This window comes from Thermothielavioides terrestris, chromosome 2 (assembly GCF_000226115.1).
Source record: "Thermothielavioides terrestris NRRL 8126 chromosome 2, complete sequence".
Lineage (NCBI taxonomy): Eukaryota > Fungi > Ascomycota > Sordariomycetes > Sordariales > Chaetomiaceae > Thermothielavioides > Thermothielavioides terrestris.
In genome coordinates, this window is record NC_016458.1 from 4,106,559 (window position 1) to 4,124,117 (window position 17,559).

Below are 17,559 nucleotides of genomic sequence, written 5' to 3' on the forward strand. Positions count from 1 at the left end.
TATATTGAGAAGATTGTAAAGTTAGCCTAGGAAGAAGGAGAGCTAAAGACCCTAATAGCTAAGAGCGAACTGCTCTTATACAATGATATTGCTAGCTATAGCTCTATTAGGCTCTATTAAAGGAAGGTCGGCTTAATCTTATATATAGCCGTCAATATATACCTAGACATTACCTTCGTAGCCTCTAAGTTTATATAGTTCAATTAGAACCTAGGACTAGAATACCACTATATAGCTAATTAAATGTTATAATACCTCTATCGAACAAGGTTCTAGGCCCTTTAGCTAAGAGGAGGAGATATCCTAATCGTAGTTAGCGATACTAGCTTCGTCGACAATAGTATCGATTATAAAAGCTTATAAGGTTATACTATTATCCTATTTAAAGGGCTAATCGCCTAGTAAGCTAGTAAATAGGATATAGTAACTATATCGACTATAGAGGTAGAGTTGTTAGCACTTATATAGGTAGCGAAAGAAGGTATATTCCTTTAACACCTATTAGAGGTACTAGAGATCTATCTAGATAATAAGATCCTATCGATCTAGTGCAACAACAAACAAACGATCTAGCTAATCAATGCTAAGATGCTTATACTATAGACGAAGCTGAAATATATCGACATTTATAACCATTGACTACGTTAAGAAGCTTAGAACAAGAGGGTTAACGTAGATTATATACCTTTGAACTAGATGTTAACTAACGACCTAACGAAGGCACTAGAACCAAAGCCCTATAGGAAGTTTATAGAAATGCTTAATCTAGTAGATATCTAGGCCTTTATTGAGATCTATACCTACTAGGCGGCGTAGAAGGAAGAAATATAGGGCTAGAGGAAGGCTCTAGTCGAATAGAAGGTTCGATTTATAGTGTAATATATAAGATTAAGAAGGGTAGACGTACAAAGCTCGGTAGATTAGAGCGATAGTAGAAGGACCTTAATACTATAGAATTGCTAGATTAGGAAGGACGTAGTATTAGGAATAGCTTTGTAGATTACTAGATTTAGTAGGCCGAAGCCAGAGGCTCGACCTGGGGGGGTATGTTAGAACTAGCCTAGCCCAGGGTAGCGGGCCGGCCCACCGAGATTAGGATCCACCAGCTTGATACCCAACTGCTACCCAAGATTAGGCTCCTGATCAGGAGAACTCTCCTACAATACAACATCCTCAATACCACGATTGATTCCAGTTGTACGCATTGCTTGTATCGTGATAGCTTCATCTTCCCAAGCCGGCGCAGCGGTTTCAACAGCTTGCTCCTAGCGAGCGTGCACAACGACCAAATCCACATCTTTTGCTTTGAGCAGCAATCCATTCTCGTATGCTCGCTTTTGGCCCCAGATGCTATGTACTTGTAGAGGCATGCCAACGCAAGCTCCGATACGGCCACCTCTTCAGGGATCCGCAAATATGTGCTAACTACACGTCTCAATGCTTGTTGTTGCTGCCCTCCTCGGCGAGCCCGTCGAGCTCCGAGAACTGGGCTCTGTCCAGATCCAAGCTCTCCTTTTCCTTTTTCCCTTTCTTGCCAAAGTTGCTCAACCACCGCGCTGGCGCCTTACTCTCCTTGTTCTTGGTGGAGCTCAGGGCCGGCGCCAGACTGGGACTGCTGGTGATGCTCTCGAAGCTGCGGCCCACGAGGGCCGCATTCAGCGCCTCGTCACCAATGTCCTCAAAGTCCCCCATGCTCGAGCGTTCCAGGGATGTGCCCTTGTCAGAAGCCCCTCCGCTAGCCGTGCTGCTCGGAGCCTTTTTGAACAGCCCAGACTCCTTCCCGCCGAGCCGCCCGGCGAGACTAAACTTGCTCGAGCTGCCTTTTCGGAACAGCTTGCGGACAACGTTGTCGTCTTTGAAACTGCTCGAGAGTCCCTCCGATGGCGTGTTGGAGAAAGGCTGGTCCAGCGACAGGGAATCCCGGGACTCAGAAACGGACGTCTGCGTGTGCACCGAGAACCCGTCGCGCGATTTGCGCGAATCTGACGGAGATTCCGTCTCGACAACAAGAGGCTGCGGCGTCTCCGGCGTGGATACGGCCTCCTTGGCCTTGGATTTTTCCTTCGAGTCCTTCGCTTTGGCCTTGTCCTTCTTCTCGGCCTTGCTCTTCTCCTTGCTCTCCTTTTCCTTGTCCTTGTCCTTGTCTTTTTCCTTGTCGGCTTTGGATTTGAAAATCGCGATGAAGGCTGGTGCGTTGGGGTTCAAGCGGCCAAGCGACTTGGACTGCGTCGGCGGCCGGCTTCCGATAACCCCGACCTCGCGAGCGTTGGGCAGCATCTCCTCTCCCAAGATCTCATCATCCGCGGATGCCAATGTAGTTTTCAGCGCAGAGGGCGAGCCGTGAAGAGAGGGGCGCCGCGACGGGTTCCTAGACCAAGGTGCCGCGTCAGGCGGCCACAACCGACTGGGCTTCCCCAGCGTAGCCGCATCCCCGGCCGAGAACCCCCAGATCGAGCCCGAATCGGTTGACGGCCGAGGAAATTCGGAGGACGCGATGCTGGCCGGCCTCGGGCTGCTGGGATCCCTCTCCGGAAATAGGCCGCCAGCAGCCCGATGCGAGCTGGAGAAGGGGTTGAGGCTCCTCGAAAACATGCGCGAGTGCGTCGCGTGCCCCTCGGTGATTTCAGGCCCCACCGAGTTCCGGTTGAAGACGTTCCAGGTTCCCGATAGGCTGATCCGCCGCCTCGTTAGGCCATCCGGGTCATCCGCTTGCTTGGGGAAGGACTGGCTCTGTCCCTGCTTGAGGCTGCCAAGGGGCAAGCCCTCCTTCTCCATGGCTTTGGTCGGTCTGGACCGCTGGAAGGAAAAGAAGCTGCTCAGCTTGTTCTGCGGCGCTTCCCTTGCGACAGGCGACGGAACCGTAGCGGCGGCGTTGAGTGACAATCGATCTGACGCGTCGTTTTGGAAAGGAGGGAAGGGAAGGTTGCTCGTCGAGCCGTGCGGACTGGAGAAGACGCTGAAAGATTTTCCAGAAGAGGCCGGCGACAGCGGGACGTTGTCTGGAGATGCCCGTTGCTGGGGCAGGGACGGATCAGGCCCGTACCTGGACACCGGACTGAGCTCCTCGTCGTCGTCAAGATCTGCCAGGATATTGGACGGTAGGAGAGCCGTTGCCGAAGGGCTGAGAGGAGCAGCTCTTGAGCTCGCCTCCTCGGGCCGGCCGGGGATCTCTGCCGAAAGATCCATGAAAGGACCCGGGGCGAAGCCAGGCGGCGCGTTCGCAGATCGGGAACTGGCGAACCCGGAAGGAGTCGGAACAGAAATGGCCGGATCGACCTGAGAGTACGGCGGTAGGGGCGTCGAGACCGATACACTGGAGAACGAATTGCCCGCACGACTCCGCCGGCTCAAGTGGCTGACGGCAGGGTGATCAAACTCTATGCCAGCCGCAGTTGGCTGGCTGTTCAGGCCATACGGCGTTTGCGGAATGTGCTGTAGTTGCATGCCGAGGACGCGAATCTGCTCATCCAGGGCCCTCGCGCGCTTGGCCTCGAAGGCCTGAGCCTCCCCGAGCTCCCTCCCCCTGCCTCTCCGGTACCAGTCTCGTCTTTCCTCGGCAAGCTTCTCGCGCAAGTCACCCTCCTCCTCTCCACCCGGGAGCAGCTTCCTGGCCTCTTCTAGCTCCTTCACCTGCTCTCTCCTCTCCTTGAGCTCTGCCTCTAACCGCGAGCACTCGGTCTGCAGCTCGCCGTTCTCGCGGCGGAATTGGTCGACTTTCCGCTCTTTTTCTCCCTCCAGTTCCGTCATCTGCTGGTCAAAGCTCTCCCGATCCCTGCGCATCTCTTCCACGCCCTTTTCCCACTTGGCGATATTCTCGTGAAACTTGGCCCGCTCGGCTTGCTTCTCCTTGAGAAGCTTCTCCTTCTGCGCCTTGCGCTGCATGGCGTTGCGCATCGTCCGGTCCGTCGAGTTCACATCGCGCTTCAGCTTCTCCGTCTGCTCTTCCTTCTTCTTCTGTTCCTTCCTCTTCTCGCGCTTTTCCGCGTCCAGCTCCTCCAGCGCCAGCCTATTATCAGCCTCCTCCTTGGCGATAAGTGCCAACACATCCTCGGTCTCCTTGCGGATACTCTCGAACTTCTCGGTAAGCTCTGGAAGCGTCTGCTTGCTGTCCGCATCGATCTCGTCTCGTATCGGCTGTTCGAGGCTCGTGGTGGACGGCGAATGTCGTCGCGTGACCGTATTCCTGCGTGGCCCTGGCCCCGACGCGGAGCCCAACTCTCGAACAGGCGAGGGAGTCGCCTCGGCCACGGTTGGCACCTCCAGAGCGGGAAACGGACTGCGGGACACTGCGCCCTCTTCAGCTACCTCGCTTGGCGCGGATCCTCGGGGTTCCTCCGGCACGAAACTGGAGGGGAGCCGAGCATTCCCAAGCTGCGGCCGTCCATCGCGACCAAACGTCCTCAGCCGGATGACCCGACTGCCGGCTTGGAAGTTGTTGGAGTTGACCGCGATCACGCGCACGTTGTAAAAGTGGTTCGGCTTCAGGCCGCTGACCACGATCGCGGGTTCCTGGTTGGCGGCAACCTCCCCAACTGGCCAAAGGTTAACATCCCGTTTTGCATCAATGACTCATTCCGCCCCGGTCCCGACTCACCGTCGACTCCGTTGACCTGGATCAGGAACTTCTGCACAGACCGGTTCGCCGGTGGGCGCGTCCAGTTCACGGTGGCGGCATCGGCCCGGATCTCGGCCAGGGACACGTCCGGCGGTTCCGGGACATCAACGCCCAGGATGTTGATGAGCTCGGGAACCGGCTTCCACAGCGTCTGCCATGCCCTTCGCACTAGCCTGTGGAGAAGTGCACACGCAATAAGCCTCCTGCCAAAACTGCCAAATGCCGCGGGTGCGCGAGAACACAGAAAAAAAGGACGGTGCCGAGGCGGCGGTGGGGAATTGAGGCGGCGGTGCGGAATTTGCAGCGACAAGAACAACAACCAACCCCAACGTACCATCCAACAGCGAGGCCGGTCAACAACATGTTCGCATGCCTTGCAATCACGATATGGAGATGCAGAGCGGCAATGCCCTCGAGGGTCAGGGCGTAGGCCGAGTAGGAAAGGTCGCGGCACAACTCGGGAGCGATGGCCCAGCAGAACAGGGCGGCGCCGGCTGCAGCGATCAGGTTGATGCGGGCGTTCTTAGGCTCGGTGAACCACCAGGCGAGACTGGCCGAGACAATGAGAAACGTGGGCACCAGCGACGTCCAGGAGAGCCATGACATGACGCTGCGGTCGGGAAGGGTGGGGAGATCGAGGGGCTGGGTAAGGTGGTGTTTGACAAGTTGCGCATCGAAGCAGCGCAGCAGCAGCAGCAACAGTAGCAGCAGCAGCAGTCCTTAGCAGCCGGAGAGTGGGGGTCGGAAGGATTGAGTTGCAGAACACCTACCTCCGCTAGGCGAAAAAAACGAGATTGGCTCCCGGTCGCTGCCTGAGTGGCCGAGATCCGTGGCCAGCTGCGGGTCCGGGCGGGCAGTGCTTCATTTGGTGGCCGTGAAATTTGGGGCTTCCCTGAGCGCCTTCCAAAGGCTGATGGCTAAAGAGGTCCCGCCAAGACTAATTTCGGCCAATTGTCGGCAATGTTTTTACAGGTCAGTACCCCGCCAAGACCGCCAAGGCGTCTGCACTATCTAAGCGGTTAGTTCGCCGGGGGTGCGGGGGGCGGCGCCAGCCCCCCGCTGGTTAGGGTGAGGGTTATGGTTAGGGTGAGGGTCAAGGTTAGGGTGAGGGTTAACTTCGTTTTCTTTTTTTTCGATTTGGTTGAGGTTTCGTAAAGTTGTTGCAACGAGTCTTTGCGATTGTTCGTTGTTGATGTTGCTCCAAGTCGTCGAGGCCCCGTCGCGGCCCCGCTCACCCCGTGGCGATTGTAAATACTTGTAAGCGGCAGTCTCCGAAATTAGTCTTGGCGGGACCTCTTTAGCCATAACCCTTCCAAAGGCGCTAGGTTCTTCGAGGCAGGCCCCAACTGGCCCATCCATTCAGAGGTCAAACGGGCTGTTAGCGCATGCATTAGTGGAGATCACTGCCGAGAATGTGGCTCCCTACGTCTCTTAGGGCCCGCTGTTTCAGGCTGTCCCGTTCTGCCACCCAATTACCATCCTTGCCCGGTCGAAAAACGCTATCCATGGTCGACCGAGGGCCGAGACTCAAATGCCCGGGACGAGATGACGGATGTCGTCTTGCGAGCCCATACAAGCATTTACCAACCTTGCAAATGTCTGAACTTTATCCGTACCTATCAAGTACCGTCCCTACTGTGTACGGAGGAAAGGAGAGTAAGGTAAGTGCTTTGTCCAATCCCACCCCCCAAAAGGATTGTCCAAGGTGCGGGACAAAAGTGCTACCTATATTCAAGATCAGCTGATCGGACCATCTCACACTTACACAGCAGACCAGGTGCGGAACCACCAATTTCGTGGAGAAGCGAGTAGCTTCTTCAAAGGCAAGGGGTTCTACCTATGCCAATGTTCCATCTCGGGGTGTCTTTGCAATGCGAGGGAAACAACACGCGCTACATGGTTTATCCCTTTCCAAAGGCCGTACATACGGAGGCAGACACAGCCCGCCCTCGGCTCTTGGTGGTCTTGTTCGAGTTGCCGTCATCTATGCCCACAGCCTGACGGTCCAGCTCCCGCATACAGGAGCCAGGAGCTGCTCATTCGACAATAAGCCAGTTATATGGCACATTTGTCGGGCCTTACTATCTTTATGGCGCTGTTGAACGTTGTGTTCGAACCACGGCACATGGGACAGGGAGCCGCGTCCGCGTGCTCAACCTCACCTTACCATCCTGACAAATCCGTCGGCCGAAGCCGTGGCAGCAAACTGGCTAACTAACGGGGAAACCAAACCCCAGAGGCGCCGCGCGTCTGAGGACAGCCGCCGGCCAGGAGGCGTTATCAGGCCCTCCTTTGAAGTCATGGCTACCGAGGGATCCTGCGTCGCCGCCGCAGCTCACGGAATCCTCTTCATTGCCACCTGTCTCATCCTGGGGGTATTCTGCAGCAGCGCGTCACCAAGCGCCGCAGCGTAGAGTAGGCAAGGAAGGGAGCAGCATCCTTATAGTTGTCGTCAGTTGCCTCGGTAATCGGCCTCGTCGGGAGGAAGCAGGCATTGGTCGGCCCGGTGTCGTGGATATATCAACATCGTACTTCAAACGAAACTGGGCTATTTCCGTGTGGCCGCGTCTACGCAGTAAGTGTCACTAGCAGCGCGAAGCAGAGCCGATCGGACTTCCCTCCTCGGCCTCCGCGCCGCTTTGCAGCAGCACGTTGTCCACGTCGCGAATAAGGAGTTGTCCTGGCCACACAACTCGTGGCACGCAGCCGGCTGAGGACTACTGTGTAAAGATGCGGGTTTCCAGGCACAAACAGAGGAGCGGACGAGCCATCTTCTCTCCGCCCACAGGAACTCCGCATCATTCCGTATCGTAAATAAGCAGCTAGCCTTCCTGTTTCGGCAACGCCGCATCTTTCATAGAGGTATTTCCCTGGCTACCCGGAGCCGTCTTTCACCGGCCTCCGAATAACTGAAGTGTCAGCAGACAGTAAAGCGGCAATTCCTGGCCTGACCAGCTGGGCTAGTCCAGATACGTATTCTGTTGATGGTGCCGCTTGTCGTGTATTGCGCACCTAAGGTATTGTGTAGCTATGCGGAATCACCGAATATGGTGAGATGTCAGTGGCTTGTTGGGCCGTTGCGGTTCCCCAACCGCGCCAGCCGCTTATTAGCGGGTCAATGCATCCCGTGACCGGGCTCATGACGGGCCCTCGCCTAGAACGGCTGCCTGCTGCCTCCTGCATGTAAGGTAGTGTAGGTAGTGTACGGAATATGGTACACTCTCTGCAATGACAGTTCAGGTATCAATGTTCTGCATTGAAACCTAACTCAATGGAATACACTCGTGTACCATGTCTGTACCCTTCCTGCCCGGTTATTCAGCGTCGTATGGATCCGGCCCGGCTGTCGCGTCCATGACATCAGCGAGAGAATCGGGATCCCCCGGGGCCTGCAGCAAGGGTCCGAATCTCGCAAGGGTCTGTCGAAAGCAGGACTTCGTGGATACTCGTCGCAGCAGCGGCGCTGGGGCTAATTTGTGGTGTAAGCAAGGTGGGGCAGAAGTACCGGCCATGTCTCGGACGGAAGGCTCAACTCGGCCAAGCGCGGGTGACTGCTGGGGTGCTCGGCGTTTGTTGAGGCCCTCGTGATTGTCACAGGCCATCAGCTGCTCAACGCTGGCCGGGCTTCTTCAAGAGGGCGGCCGCGTGCCCCGACCTGCATTCACAGTGGTTTTGGTTTCTCAGTTTCGGCCAGCGCCAGCAGGAACCGTTGGGACAAATTTCGTTCGTCTCCATCCAAACGCGGCCCCGCGCATGCATCAACGTTAGGTAACCAACTTTACGTGAAGTTAGACGAACTCCAGGTGCCCAATTTGTGCCCCTCCCTCGGCCCTTTCCGAGATCCCGGCGCCGCCCAACACTTATAGCGAGCGAACTTGAGCGCAAGCCTTCCCCGTATCCGCCTACTTTGCAGACGACGGCGTGGTGACTCTGGCTTGCTTGCATTCTTTCCTGTATCCTGGCGCATTGCTTCCGGCCGACGCCGCAACCCCCAATCCAGTCGCGGAAAGCAAGCACGAGGAGTCTGGGCGTGGCGAGTCCACTATTTGATTCCGTGCCTCGGCTTCCAGCCCGCGCCTGAGCGTCCAGTCTTTCTCCCTCTGCGCAGCACAGAAGAAGAAAAGTCTCGTTGCTGTTCCTGGCCGCACGGCCGTTGCAGACCGTCAATTCACAAGAATTTGAATCAACCCATCGGGGTAGCGCTGGTCGGTCCGCCGCAAGCCATGCAGTACGTCAGAAACCTCAGCGATTCGGTCTCCACGGCATGGAACTCGATCAACCCCGCTACCCTCAGTGGTGCCATTGACGTGATCGTCGTCGAACGAGAGGATGGAACGCTGGCTTGCTCGCCTTTCCACGTGCGGTTCGGCAAGTTCTCGCTCCTGCGGCCGTCCGAAAAGAAAGTCGAGTTCAAGGTCAATGGCGTCAAGCAGCCCTACTCGATGAAGCTCGGCGAGGGCGGCGAGGCCTTCTTTGTGTTTGAAACAAGCGACACCATTCCCAAGAGCTTGCAGACGTCACCGCTGGTGTCACCCGCTTCCAGCCCTCCTCTGATCCCGCGCCAGCCAGGCCAGCCGCCGCTGCAGGAGCCCGAGTCGCTCGATCTCAACGACCCCGTCGTGAAAGCCCGGTCTTCAAGCTTCCGCCGCCCACCCCCGACGACCCTGCACCCAATCGGCCAAGATGGTAAGCCAAGATCACGACTTCGTTGGCGGAAGCTGGCGCTAACCGGCACCAGGGCTGCTCACGCCGAGGTCGACGTCGCCGGAGCTTTCACGGGGAACCACGTCCTCTCCCGACAGCTCGCCCCAGCGTCCTCACAGTGAAGATATTCTGCGGCGGACAGCGCGGAAACCGTCCAGCGACCTTGACTCGAGCGAAGGCGACAGTCCAATCATCTCGGAAAGGTCTCGCAGCCCCCCTCCCCTGGCGCCCGCCGAGGCCATGTTGCGGGCTATCAATCTGTCCAAGGAACTGTCCGCCGTCAACATCCCGACCCATGTCACCGAGACTGGGGACTTGATGCTGGATATGACGGGATTCAAGAACAGCGAGGAGGATGCCATCAGGGCCGAGGTCCTCGCCCGGAAAGTGCTGTCGGAAGAGCTTGACGGCAACTACGACATCGGAGCTCTCTTTGGCGTCGACGAGCGGGGGAACTTGTGGATCTACAGCAGCGAGGAGGCAAAGGATGCCGCCATGAAGAAGGCGATGGGGTCCTCGCTCCGAGGATCGCCGGGCCTGGCCATTGACGCCGTCTCCGACCCCGGCTACCAGAGCGACAGTAGTGAGGCCACCGCTTCTCCAAGCACGGCAAGCCACAGGAGGACCGAGTCGGACCTCGGTCAAATGGCCCTGCAAAGCCCTCCCAGCTCGCCGGGCTCCCCGGCTGCTGGTGATCCCAACCGGAACTATGCTAAGACTCTACGATTGACCAGCGACCAACTCAAGGCCCTCAACTTGAGACCGGGAGAAAACTCGATGAGTTTCACAGTAAACAGGGCGACCTGCCAGGCGTATATGTACCTCTGGAGGCACGACACGCCTGTGGTTATCTCGGACATCGACGGGACCATCACCAAATCCGACGCCCTCGGCCACGTGTTGAACATGATTGGGCGAGACTGGACGCATGCAGGCGTCGCAAAGCTGTACAGCGACATCGTGGCCAATGGCTACAACATCATGTACCTGACCAGCCGCTCGGTCGGACAGGCGGATAGCACGAGGTCCTATCTGGCAGGGATCGTCCAAGACGGATATCGGCTTCCGCGAGGGCCGACGATTCTGTCCCCCGACCGGACAATGGCGGCACTGCGCCGCGAGATCTACCTGCGCAAGCCCCACATTTTCAAGATGTCGACCTTGCGCGACCTCCGCAGCCTGTACGGGCCGGATCGAAGGCCGTTCTACGCCGGCTTCGGCAACCGCTTCACCGACCAGATCTCGTACCGGACGGTGGACGTGCCGCGCACCCGCATCTTCACCATCAACTCCAACGCCGAGGTGTCGCTGGACCTGTTGAGCCTCAACAAGTTGAAGCTCAGCTACGTCAACATGACCGAAGTGGTAGACCACTACTTCCCGCCCGTCGGCACGCTCGTCAAGGGCGGCGACGAGGAGTTCACCGACTTCAAGTACTGGCGCGACACGCCGCTCGAGCTCGACGAGTTCTCGGCAAGCGATTCCGAGGGTCACGACGGCGGGCATGACGGCGATGACCACGACAGCCAGTACGCCGAGGACGACGACGAAGAGGTTGGCGACGGCCTTGTGGATAGCTACATCTCGCGCGATTCCGCGGACGACTACGGCGAGGGCAGCACGATGGCCGAGAGCTATGACGAGGAGCGGATGAGGGGTTCGATGACTGAGGACGAGGACGCCGATGACGAAGACGGCGAGTTGGAGGCAGAGGACGAAGAAGAAGAAGAGGAGGAGGAGGAGGAGGACGAGGAAGACGACGGGGAAGACCGTCTGCCGACTCCCGTCAAGACCGTTTCGGGCGCCTCGAGGAAACCTACGCACGATATAGACGCGGAGCTGATCACGGGGGTGAAGAACCTCAAGGTGGAACAGAAATGATAGACCGATGGGATGGCGTTGCGTAGAAGAAGGAGCATTGAACACCGAGACGGGGACGGCGCATAGTACAGGATGGATTTCCAGGGCGGCCATAGACAGGAGAGGGATCCATGTCTGTGGGAGGATGTTTGACCGCATATTGCATAGCGCGGCGCATGGCGGATTCATGGCTCCTTGTATAGTTTAGAGGCGCATCAGGTACCTGTTTTGTCGCAGTCCGATCCACCGGGAATATGTGCTGCGTCTCAGAGCAGACTTTGGTCGAAGCCAGCAGGCACAACGCTGAAGGGCGTGCAAAGGTAAAAACACGGCCTGACCGACGCCATCACCCCGTATATCCCTGAGTCCCTAGAACGCCAGAGTACCTTCCCACGCTGCCTAACAGCGCGTCTCCTTTATGTCGACTTCCTCGTCGAGAAGAGAATTAAAGCCAACCCTCAACTCCCACCGCCGGATCTTCTCCAATTGAGAACCGGCCGGCTCACGCCTCGGCCATTTCTTCATCCTCCAACCCCTCATCCCCAAATACATCTCCAATTGTGCCGCCCTCAACCCCGTCTCCACCAACATCCTCCGTCTCAACCTCCATCGCATCCGCTCCCTTCCCCTCGCCGCCAGCACCACCAGGGCCGTCGGCCATCATCTCGTCCTCGTCCTCGTCGCTGCTCTCCTCAGTCCCCTCCTGGCCCGCCCACACATCCCTCAGGCCCCACGACACGCCGCTCAGCACGAAGCGCTCGCCGGGCAGCCTCACGCCCCACTCGCTGGGCGAGACCCGGGGCAGCGCGATCTTGTTCTTCTCCCGCGCGAGCTCCATCATCCAGTCCTTGCTGGCGCCGCCGCCGTGGAACTGGAAGTTGAGGCGGCTGGCGATGGCCAGGCGCACCGCGTTGGCGCTGAGCGTCGCCTCGCCCACGTTGACCGGCGCCGCGCCCGCCGCCCCGCTCGGCCGCGCCCCCGCGTGCGTCGTGTACGGGTCCGCCGACAGGTGCAGCGCGTCCGACAGCACCGACGCCGTGTGCCGGTACGCAAAGTCCAGCAGCAGCAGCGGCACCCGCTGCTCGAACGACGTCACGCCCTGCGCGGTCAGCAGCAGCTCGATGGTGCGCGCGTCGCGGGGGCGCGGGGCGGCGGAGGGGTTGGCGGCTGCTGCTGCTGTTGTCGTTGCTGCTGTTGCTGCTGTTGTCGCTGGTTGTGGCGCGTTTTGGACGGGGTTTTGCGGCGCCGGTTGCGAGGCGGGGGGTTGGCTTTGGGGGGGTGCGGTGGTTGCTGGCGCTTGTGATGACGGGGCCGGCTGGGATTGCGGTGGCTGGGTGCTCGGGTGGGCTTGAGGTGCTGAGGATGGCGGTGCGCCGTTTGTTTGCGGCGCCATGGCGCCGGCGGCGGACATGGAGATAATTGGGGATCGGAGCTGGATGCGGAGGAAGCTGGTTGCGACGCGAGCTCGAGGAGCTAGCCACGCTTATTCGCGATAGAGAGCGGCACAGGCGATCGTCAATTCGAAATCCGATCTTGAGTTTTGCGTCCGCAAACACGTGTCAATTGAAATAGTTAGATGCTAGGCACCAGGTGAGCGGCGATTGATCAAGACGCGAGTAAGGTTAAAGCATGGAAGTTGATGCACTGGCTCATCGAGTCGCGAAACCGTGCATATCTGCACTGAAAGGGAAGGCAGTGCTATGCACGGATTACTCCGTAATGGCAGCCCCCAGCAGAAGCACGGAGAGATGTGGAGCCCCGACGACTGCCCGGTATTGCTCAATCGGAGCCTCAATGATCCGCCTAAGCGTCCAGCGCCTTGACCACCGCTTATTTTATGATGCCGCCAGGGTAAAATTTCAGGAACACCCATGGCGGGGTAGTGAGATGCTGCCCCACCTTTAAATGGTCGTGAGTGGGCGCCGATGCAGGAACCCCGCTGGACTGGCAATGACTCCCAGTTCTGACAATTTTTTGTGGTGTGAGCCAGGGTCTTGTAAGTACCGAGAAACTGGGAAGGAGTCACTGCCTACCTCTATTAAGTGACAGCACCCTCCTCTCCTTCTGCGGTTGCCCCTTTCCTGTTTCCCACCATATCCTCGCCCCGCTGGCAGCTTGGCAAAGCACCATGGAGACGACGCTGCCGCTGCCCTTCGTCGTCAGTGTCAATGTCCCTCCTGGACTCGGGGGTGAAAAGGAGGGGCTCAACCGCGAGGAAGTTTCGTGTCTTGGTTGCGTCTTCTTGAATGTTGCTCCCCAGACCCTCGACAAGATCCTGCGCTTCCTCGGGCGCCACAACTCCGAGTTCCAGTCCTTCTTCGACGTGACGCGCCTCGAGTCCCGCGACGACGTTGTCTCGCTTCTCGACGCCGGTGCCCGCAAGGTCTTCGTCCGCCCCGAGCAACTGCCCGACCTTGCCGAGTTCGGCTCCCGAGTCGCCCCCGCCGTGAGCGGCAGCAGCGCTGGTCAACTGGCCTCCGCAGGCCAGCATGGACTGCTCGTGTCCGACTTCGACCAGATAGCTGCCGAGGCTGCGCAGTTCATCCAAGAGAGCCAGGCGAAGAAGTTCAAGCACTTGTTCCTTCGGCCGGTCCCGGGCACCGACTTGCAGAGCTTCATCGGCATTGCGGCGCAGTGCAATGCCATACCCATCCTGCCCTCGACCGGGTTGGCGAGCAAAGACCAAGCTGGAAAGCTGGCGGTGCCCAAGATCCTCGCCGCTGCCTGGCATTCTGACCGACCGGACGGCCTGATTCCCACAGTCGTCGTTGACGAACACGACACAGCTTTGGGCCTGGTGTACAGTAGCGAGGAGAGCGTTGGAGAGGCGCTGAGGACCCAGACGGGCGTTTACCAAAGCCGGAAACGCGGCCTGTGGTACAAGGGGGCCACATCTGGCGATACGCAGGAGCTGGTCCGGATAGCGCTGGACTGCGACAACGACGCGCTCAAGTTTGTCGTCAGGCAAAAGGGGCGCTTCTGCCACCTGGAACAGTCGGGCTGCTTCGGGGATCTCAAGGGCATCGCCAAGCTGGAGAAGACCCTTTTGTCAAGGAAACAGTCGGCGCCGGCCGGTTCGTACACGGCTCGCCTCTTCTCGGACGAGAAGCTTCTGCGGGCCAAGATCATGGAGGAGGCTGAGGAGCTCTGCGACGCGAAGTCGCCTGAAGAGGTTGCATTTGAGGCCGCGGACCTGATCTACTTTGCCCTCACCAGGGCCGTGGGCGCTGGCGTGACGCTGGCCGATATCGAGAAGAACCTCGATGCCAAGAGCTTCAAGGTCAAGCGCAGGACAGGTGACGCCAAAGGGAAGTGGGCTGAAAAGGAGGGTATCAAACCTGCTGCAAGTGCGCCCCCGTCGGCCCCAGAAGTCAAGGAGACGCCCAAGGAGGCTGCTTCGGATAAGATCACCATGAAGGTCTACGACATGGCCAACGTCTCGGCTGAGGAGCTCGACGAGGCCCTGAAACGGCCGTCGCAGAAGTCCTCCGAGACCATCATGAAGATCATTACGCCCATCATTGACGACGTGCGGAAGAACGGGGACAAAGCTGTGCTCGCCTACACTCACAAGTTCGAGAAGGCGACGTCGTTGACATCCCCAGTTCTCAAGGCGCCGTTCCCCGAAGAGCTCATGCAGCTGCCGGCCGAGACAATCAAGGCGATCGATGTGTCATTCGAAAACATCCGGAAGTTCCACGCGGCCCAGAAAGAGGAGAAGCCCCTGAGGGTCGAGACGATGCCTGGCGTCGTCTGCAGCCGCTTCTCGCGGCCGATTGAGGCGGTCGGTCTCTACGTCCCCGGCGGCACCGCCGTGCTCCCGAGCACAGCGCTCATGCTTGGTGTCCCGGCCATGGTCGCGGGCTGCAAGAAGATCGTCCTCGCGTCACCGCCACGGCCAGATGGCACCGTCACGCCCGAGATCGTCTACGTCGCGCACAAGGTCGGCGCCGAGTCGATCGTGCTGGCTGGCGGCGCCCAAGCGGTTGCCGCCATGGCATATGGCACCGAGAGCGTAAGCAAGGTGGACAAGATCCTCGGCCCCGGTAACCAGTTCGTCACGGCGGCCAAGATGTTCGTCAGCAACGACACCAACGCCGGTGTCAGCATCGACATGCCAGCGGGGCCGTCCGAGGTTCTCGTGGTCGCCGACAAGGACGCGAACCCGGCGTTCGTCGCTTCGGATCTCCTGTCCCAGGCCGAGCACGGCGTCGACAGCCAGGTGGTGCTGATCGCTGTGGATCTCAGCGACGCGCAGCTGGCGGCCATCGAGGACGAGCTGCACCGGCAGGCGATGGAGCTTCCGCGGGTGGATATCGTGCGCGGCTCCATAGCCCACTCGGTCACGGTGCGCGTCAAGACGGTGGACGAGGCGATGGCGATCAGCAACAAGTACGCGCCCGAGCATCTGATCCTCCAGCTCAAGGATGCCGAGAAGGTGGTGGACAAGGTCATGAACGCCGGCAGCGTCTTCATCGGCGAATGGACCCCGGAAAGCGTCGGCGACTACTCTGCCGGCGTCAATCACTCGCTGCGTAAGGGCCCCGCGGTTGTTTCCCAGTGTCAATATGCCATGAGCTAACACTTCTTCTGTCTAGCTACCTACGGCTTTGCCAAGCAGTACTCGGGCGTCAACCTCGCGTCCTTTGTCAAGCACATCACCAGCTCGAACCTGACGGCCGAGGGTCTCCGGAATGTTGGCGAGGCGGTGATGCGGCTGGCCAAGGTGGAGGAACTCGAGGCTCACCGGAGAGCCGTCAGCATCCGGCTGGAACACATGAACCGGTGATTCCAGCGTTGGATTCCTTTCTTTCTAGTACCCGTGTAGATAGCATCTTGGTTGAAAATCGGACATCAAGCTTCCATTTGTCATGTTCAAGCCGTCGACCATCGACCTCGGGCCTATTTTTATCTCGTGGATTTGCGCACTGTACTGTACGTGTACGGAATACTCCGTACAGTCCTTCTTCCTGCCGGCCACCCCCGGCAGGCCCGTTTGTTTCGGCTGCGGGTCGGGCAACACCCGGCCCGGTACCTCGCTCGGATGGAGCGGCCGACCCGCAATTACAGTCAACCCTGAGTCAATGTCAGGGGCTGGCGCTTCGTGCAGCACTCTTGAACATTACCGGTATGTATGAGACCCCGGAACATCCCCCCACACGATCAAAGCAACTGTATCGGTGATGTGCGCAGTAAAGAACGTCTAAATCGGACGTGACTAACGGTGCTTGTACCAAATACTCAGTAGTTAGCGCTCGCCCGCTCAAGCTGGCTCAAGTCTAAGCTAAATGTATGTATGGATGCAGGAGTGAGCGATATGGACAGTTAGTTGTTGGTGCTGTGTAGTATACGGCTGTCAAACTTGTCCCAACCTGGTACTGACAGTCAATTTTCCTGAGCCCAATAATCTGCCCGCCGGGCCCCTGCAAACCAAAGCGGTCGTGGTTATAGAGGTCCCGCCAAGACTAATTTCGGAGGTTGCCGCTTACAAGTATTTACAATCGCCACGGGGTAAGCGGGGCCGCGACGACTTAGAGCAACATCGACAATGTACAATCGCGAAGACTCGTAGCAACAACTTCACCAAACCTCAACCAAATCGAAAAAAAAAAGAAAAAGAGGATAACCCATACCCTAACCTTAACCTGAATCCTAACTATTAACCCGAACCCTAACCAGCGGGGGGCTAGCGCCGCCCCCCGTACCCCTGGCGAACTAACCCTTGGCGATAGAGCAAACGCCTTGGCGATTGGGGTTGTGTAAAAACGTTGTAAAAACATTGCCGACAATTGGCCGAAATTAGTCTTGGCGGGACCTCTATAACCTCCAGCACCAAAGCGCCGTTGCGAGTCGTGCACAAAGCCCCCGCCGTAGCAGTGAGGATCCTGTGGATCAACTCTGTTACACTACGCTATGTTGTGCAATACCATCTTGTGTATCCGTACTGTAATATTCCGTACAGCATCCGATCACGCGACAACGCAGCGAATCGCGGATCCCAACCAACCCCTGTCTGCCCCAAGGCATCCCGCTCGCGCCGCCGATCCCGAAACTCCCGCTGATAGTGTTCACTAACTACCGCGCCCTGTCTCGAAGTTGAAGAGGCTTGCAAACTGTTCCAAGCAGCAACTACGGATATACCTTAATGGACATTACATCAAAGCTACTGGGTTGAGGTAGGCTAACATCTCGGACGTTAACTAGGTCTTAACCAAGATCCTAGGTCCCGCAGTCCAGTTGGGTTGTTGGCTACGGGAGATGGAGGCTAGAGGTTATAGAGGTCCCGCCAAGACTAATTTCGGCCAATTGTCGGCAATGTTTTTACAGCGTTAGTACCCCGCCAAGACCGCCAAGGGGTTTGCACTATCGCCATAGGTTAG

At 58.1% G+C, this 17,559-nt stretch overlaps 4 protein-coding genes across 4 annotated transcripts; 2 read left to right on the forward strand and 2 right to left on the reverse strand.

Annotated features, from left to right (window-relative positions):
* Positions 1–1,079: 1,079 nt before the first annotated feature.
* THITE_2113592 (uncharacterized protein) lies at positions 1,080–5,368 on the reverse strand. Its single transcript, XM_003652230.1, has 3 exons — positions 4,950–5,368; positions 4,595–4,788; positions 1,080–4,532 (listed from the first exon to the last, which is right to left on the reverse strand). The coding sequence occupies exons 1-3, from the start codon at positions 5,219–5,221 to the stop codon at positions 1,435–1,437; spliced, it is 3,564 nt and encodes a 1,187-aa protein (XP_003652278.1). The 5' UTR covers positions 5,222–5,368; the 3' UTR covers positions 1,080–1,434.
* Positions 5,369–8,699: 3,331 nt separating this feature from the next.
* THITE_2113595 (uncharacterized protein) lies at positions 8,700–11,441 on the forward strand. The gene is made up of 2 exons (XM_003652231.1): positions 8,700–9,301; positions 9,354–11,441. Exons 1-2 carry the CDS (start codon positions 8,839–8,841, stop codon positions 11,198–11,200), a joined length of 2,310 nt encoding a protein of 769 aa, XP_003652279.1. The 5' UTR covers positions 8,700–8,838; the 3' UTR covers positions 11,201–11,441.
* On the reverse strand, positions 11,442–12,699 carry THITE_2113597 (uncharacterized protein). Its single transcript, XM_003652232.1, has one exon. The coding sequence runs from the start codon at positions 12,588–12,590 to the stop codon at positions 11,682–11,684; it is 909 nt and encodes a 302-aa protein (XP_003652280.1). The 5' UTR covers positions 12,591–12,699; the 3' UTR covers positions 11,442–11,681.
* A 379-nt stretch (positions 12,700–13,078) lies between these two features.
* Positions 13,079–16,116, forward strand: THITE_2113599 (uncharacterized protein). Its single transcript, XM_003652233.1, has 2 exons — positions 13,079–15,714; positions 15,778–16,116. The coding sequence occupies exons 1-2, from the start codon at positions 13,308–13,310 to the stop codon at positions 15,966–15,968; spliced, it is 2,598 nt and encodes an 865-aa protein (XP_003652281.1). The 5' UTR covers positions 13,079–13,307; the 3' UTR covers positions 15,969–16,116.
* Positions 16,117–17,559: the final 1,443 nt, after the last annotated feature.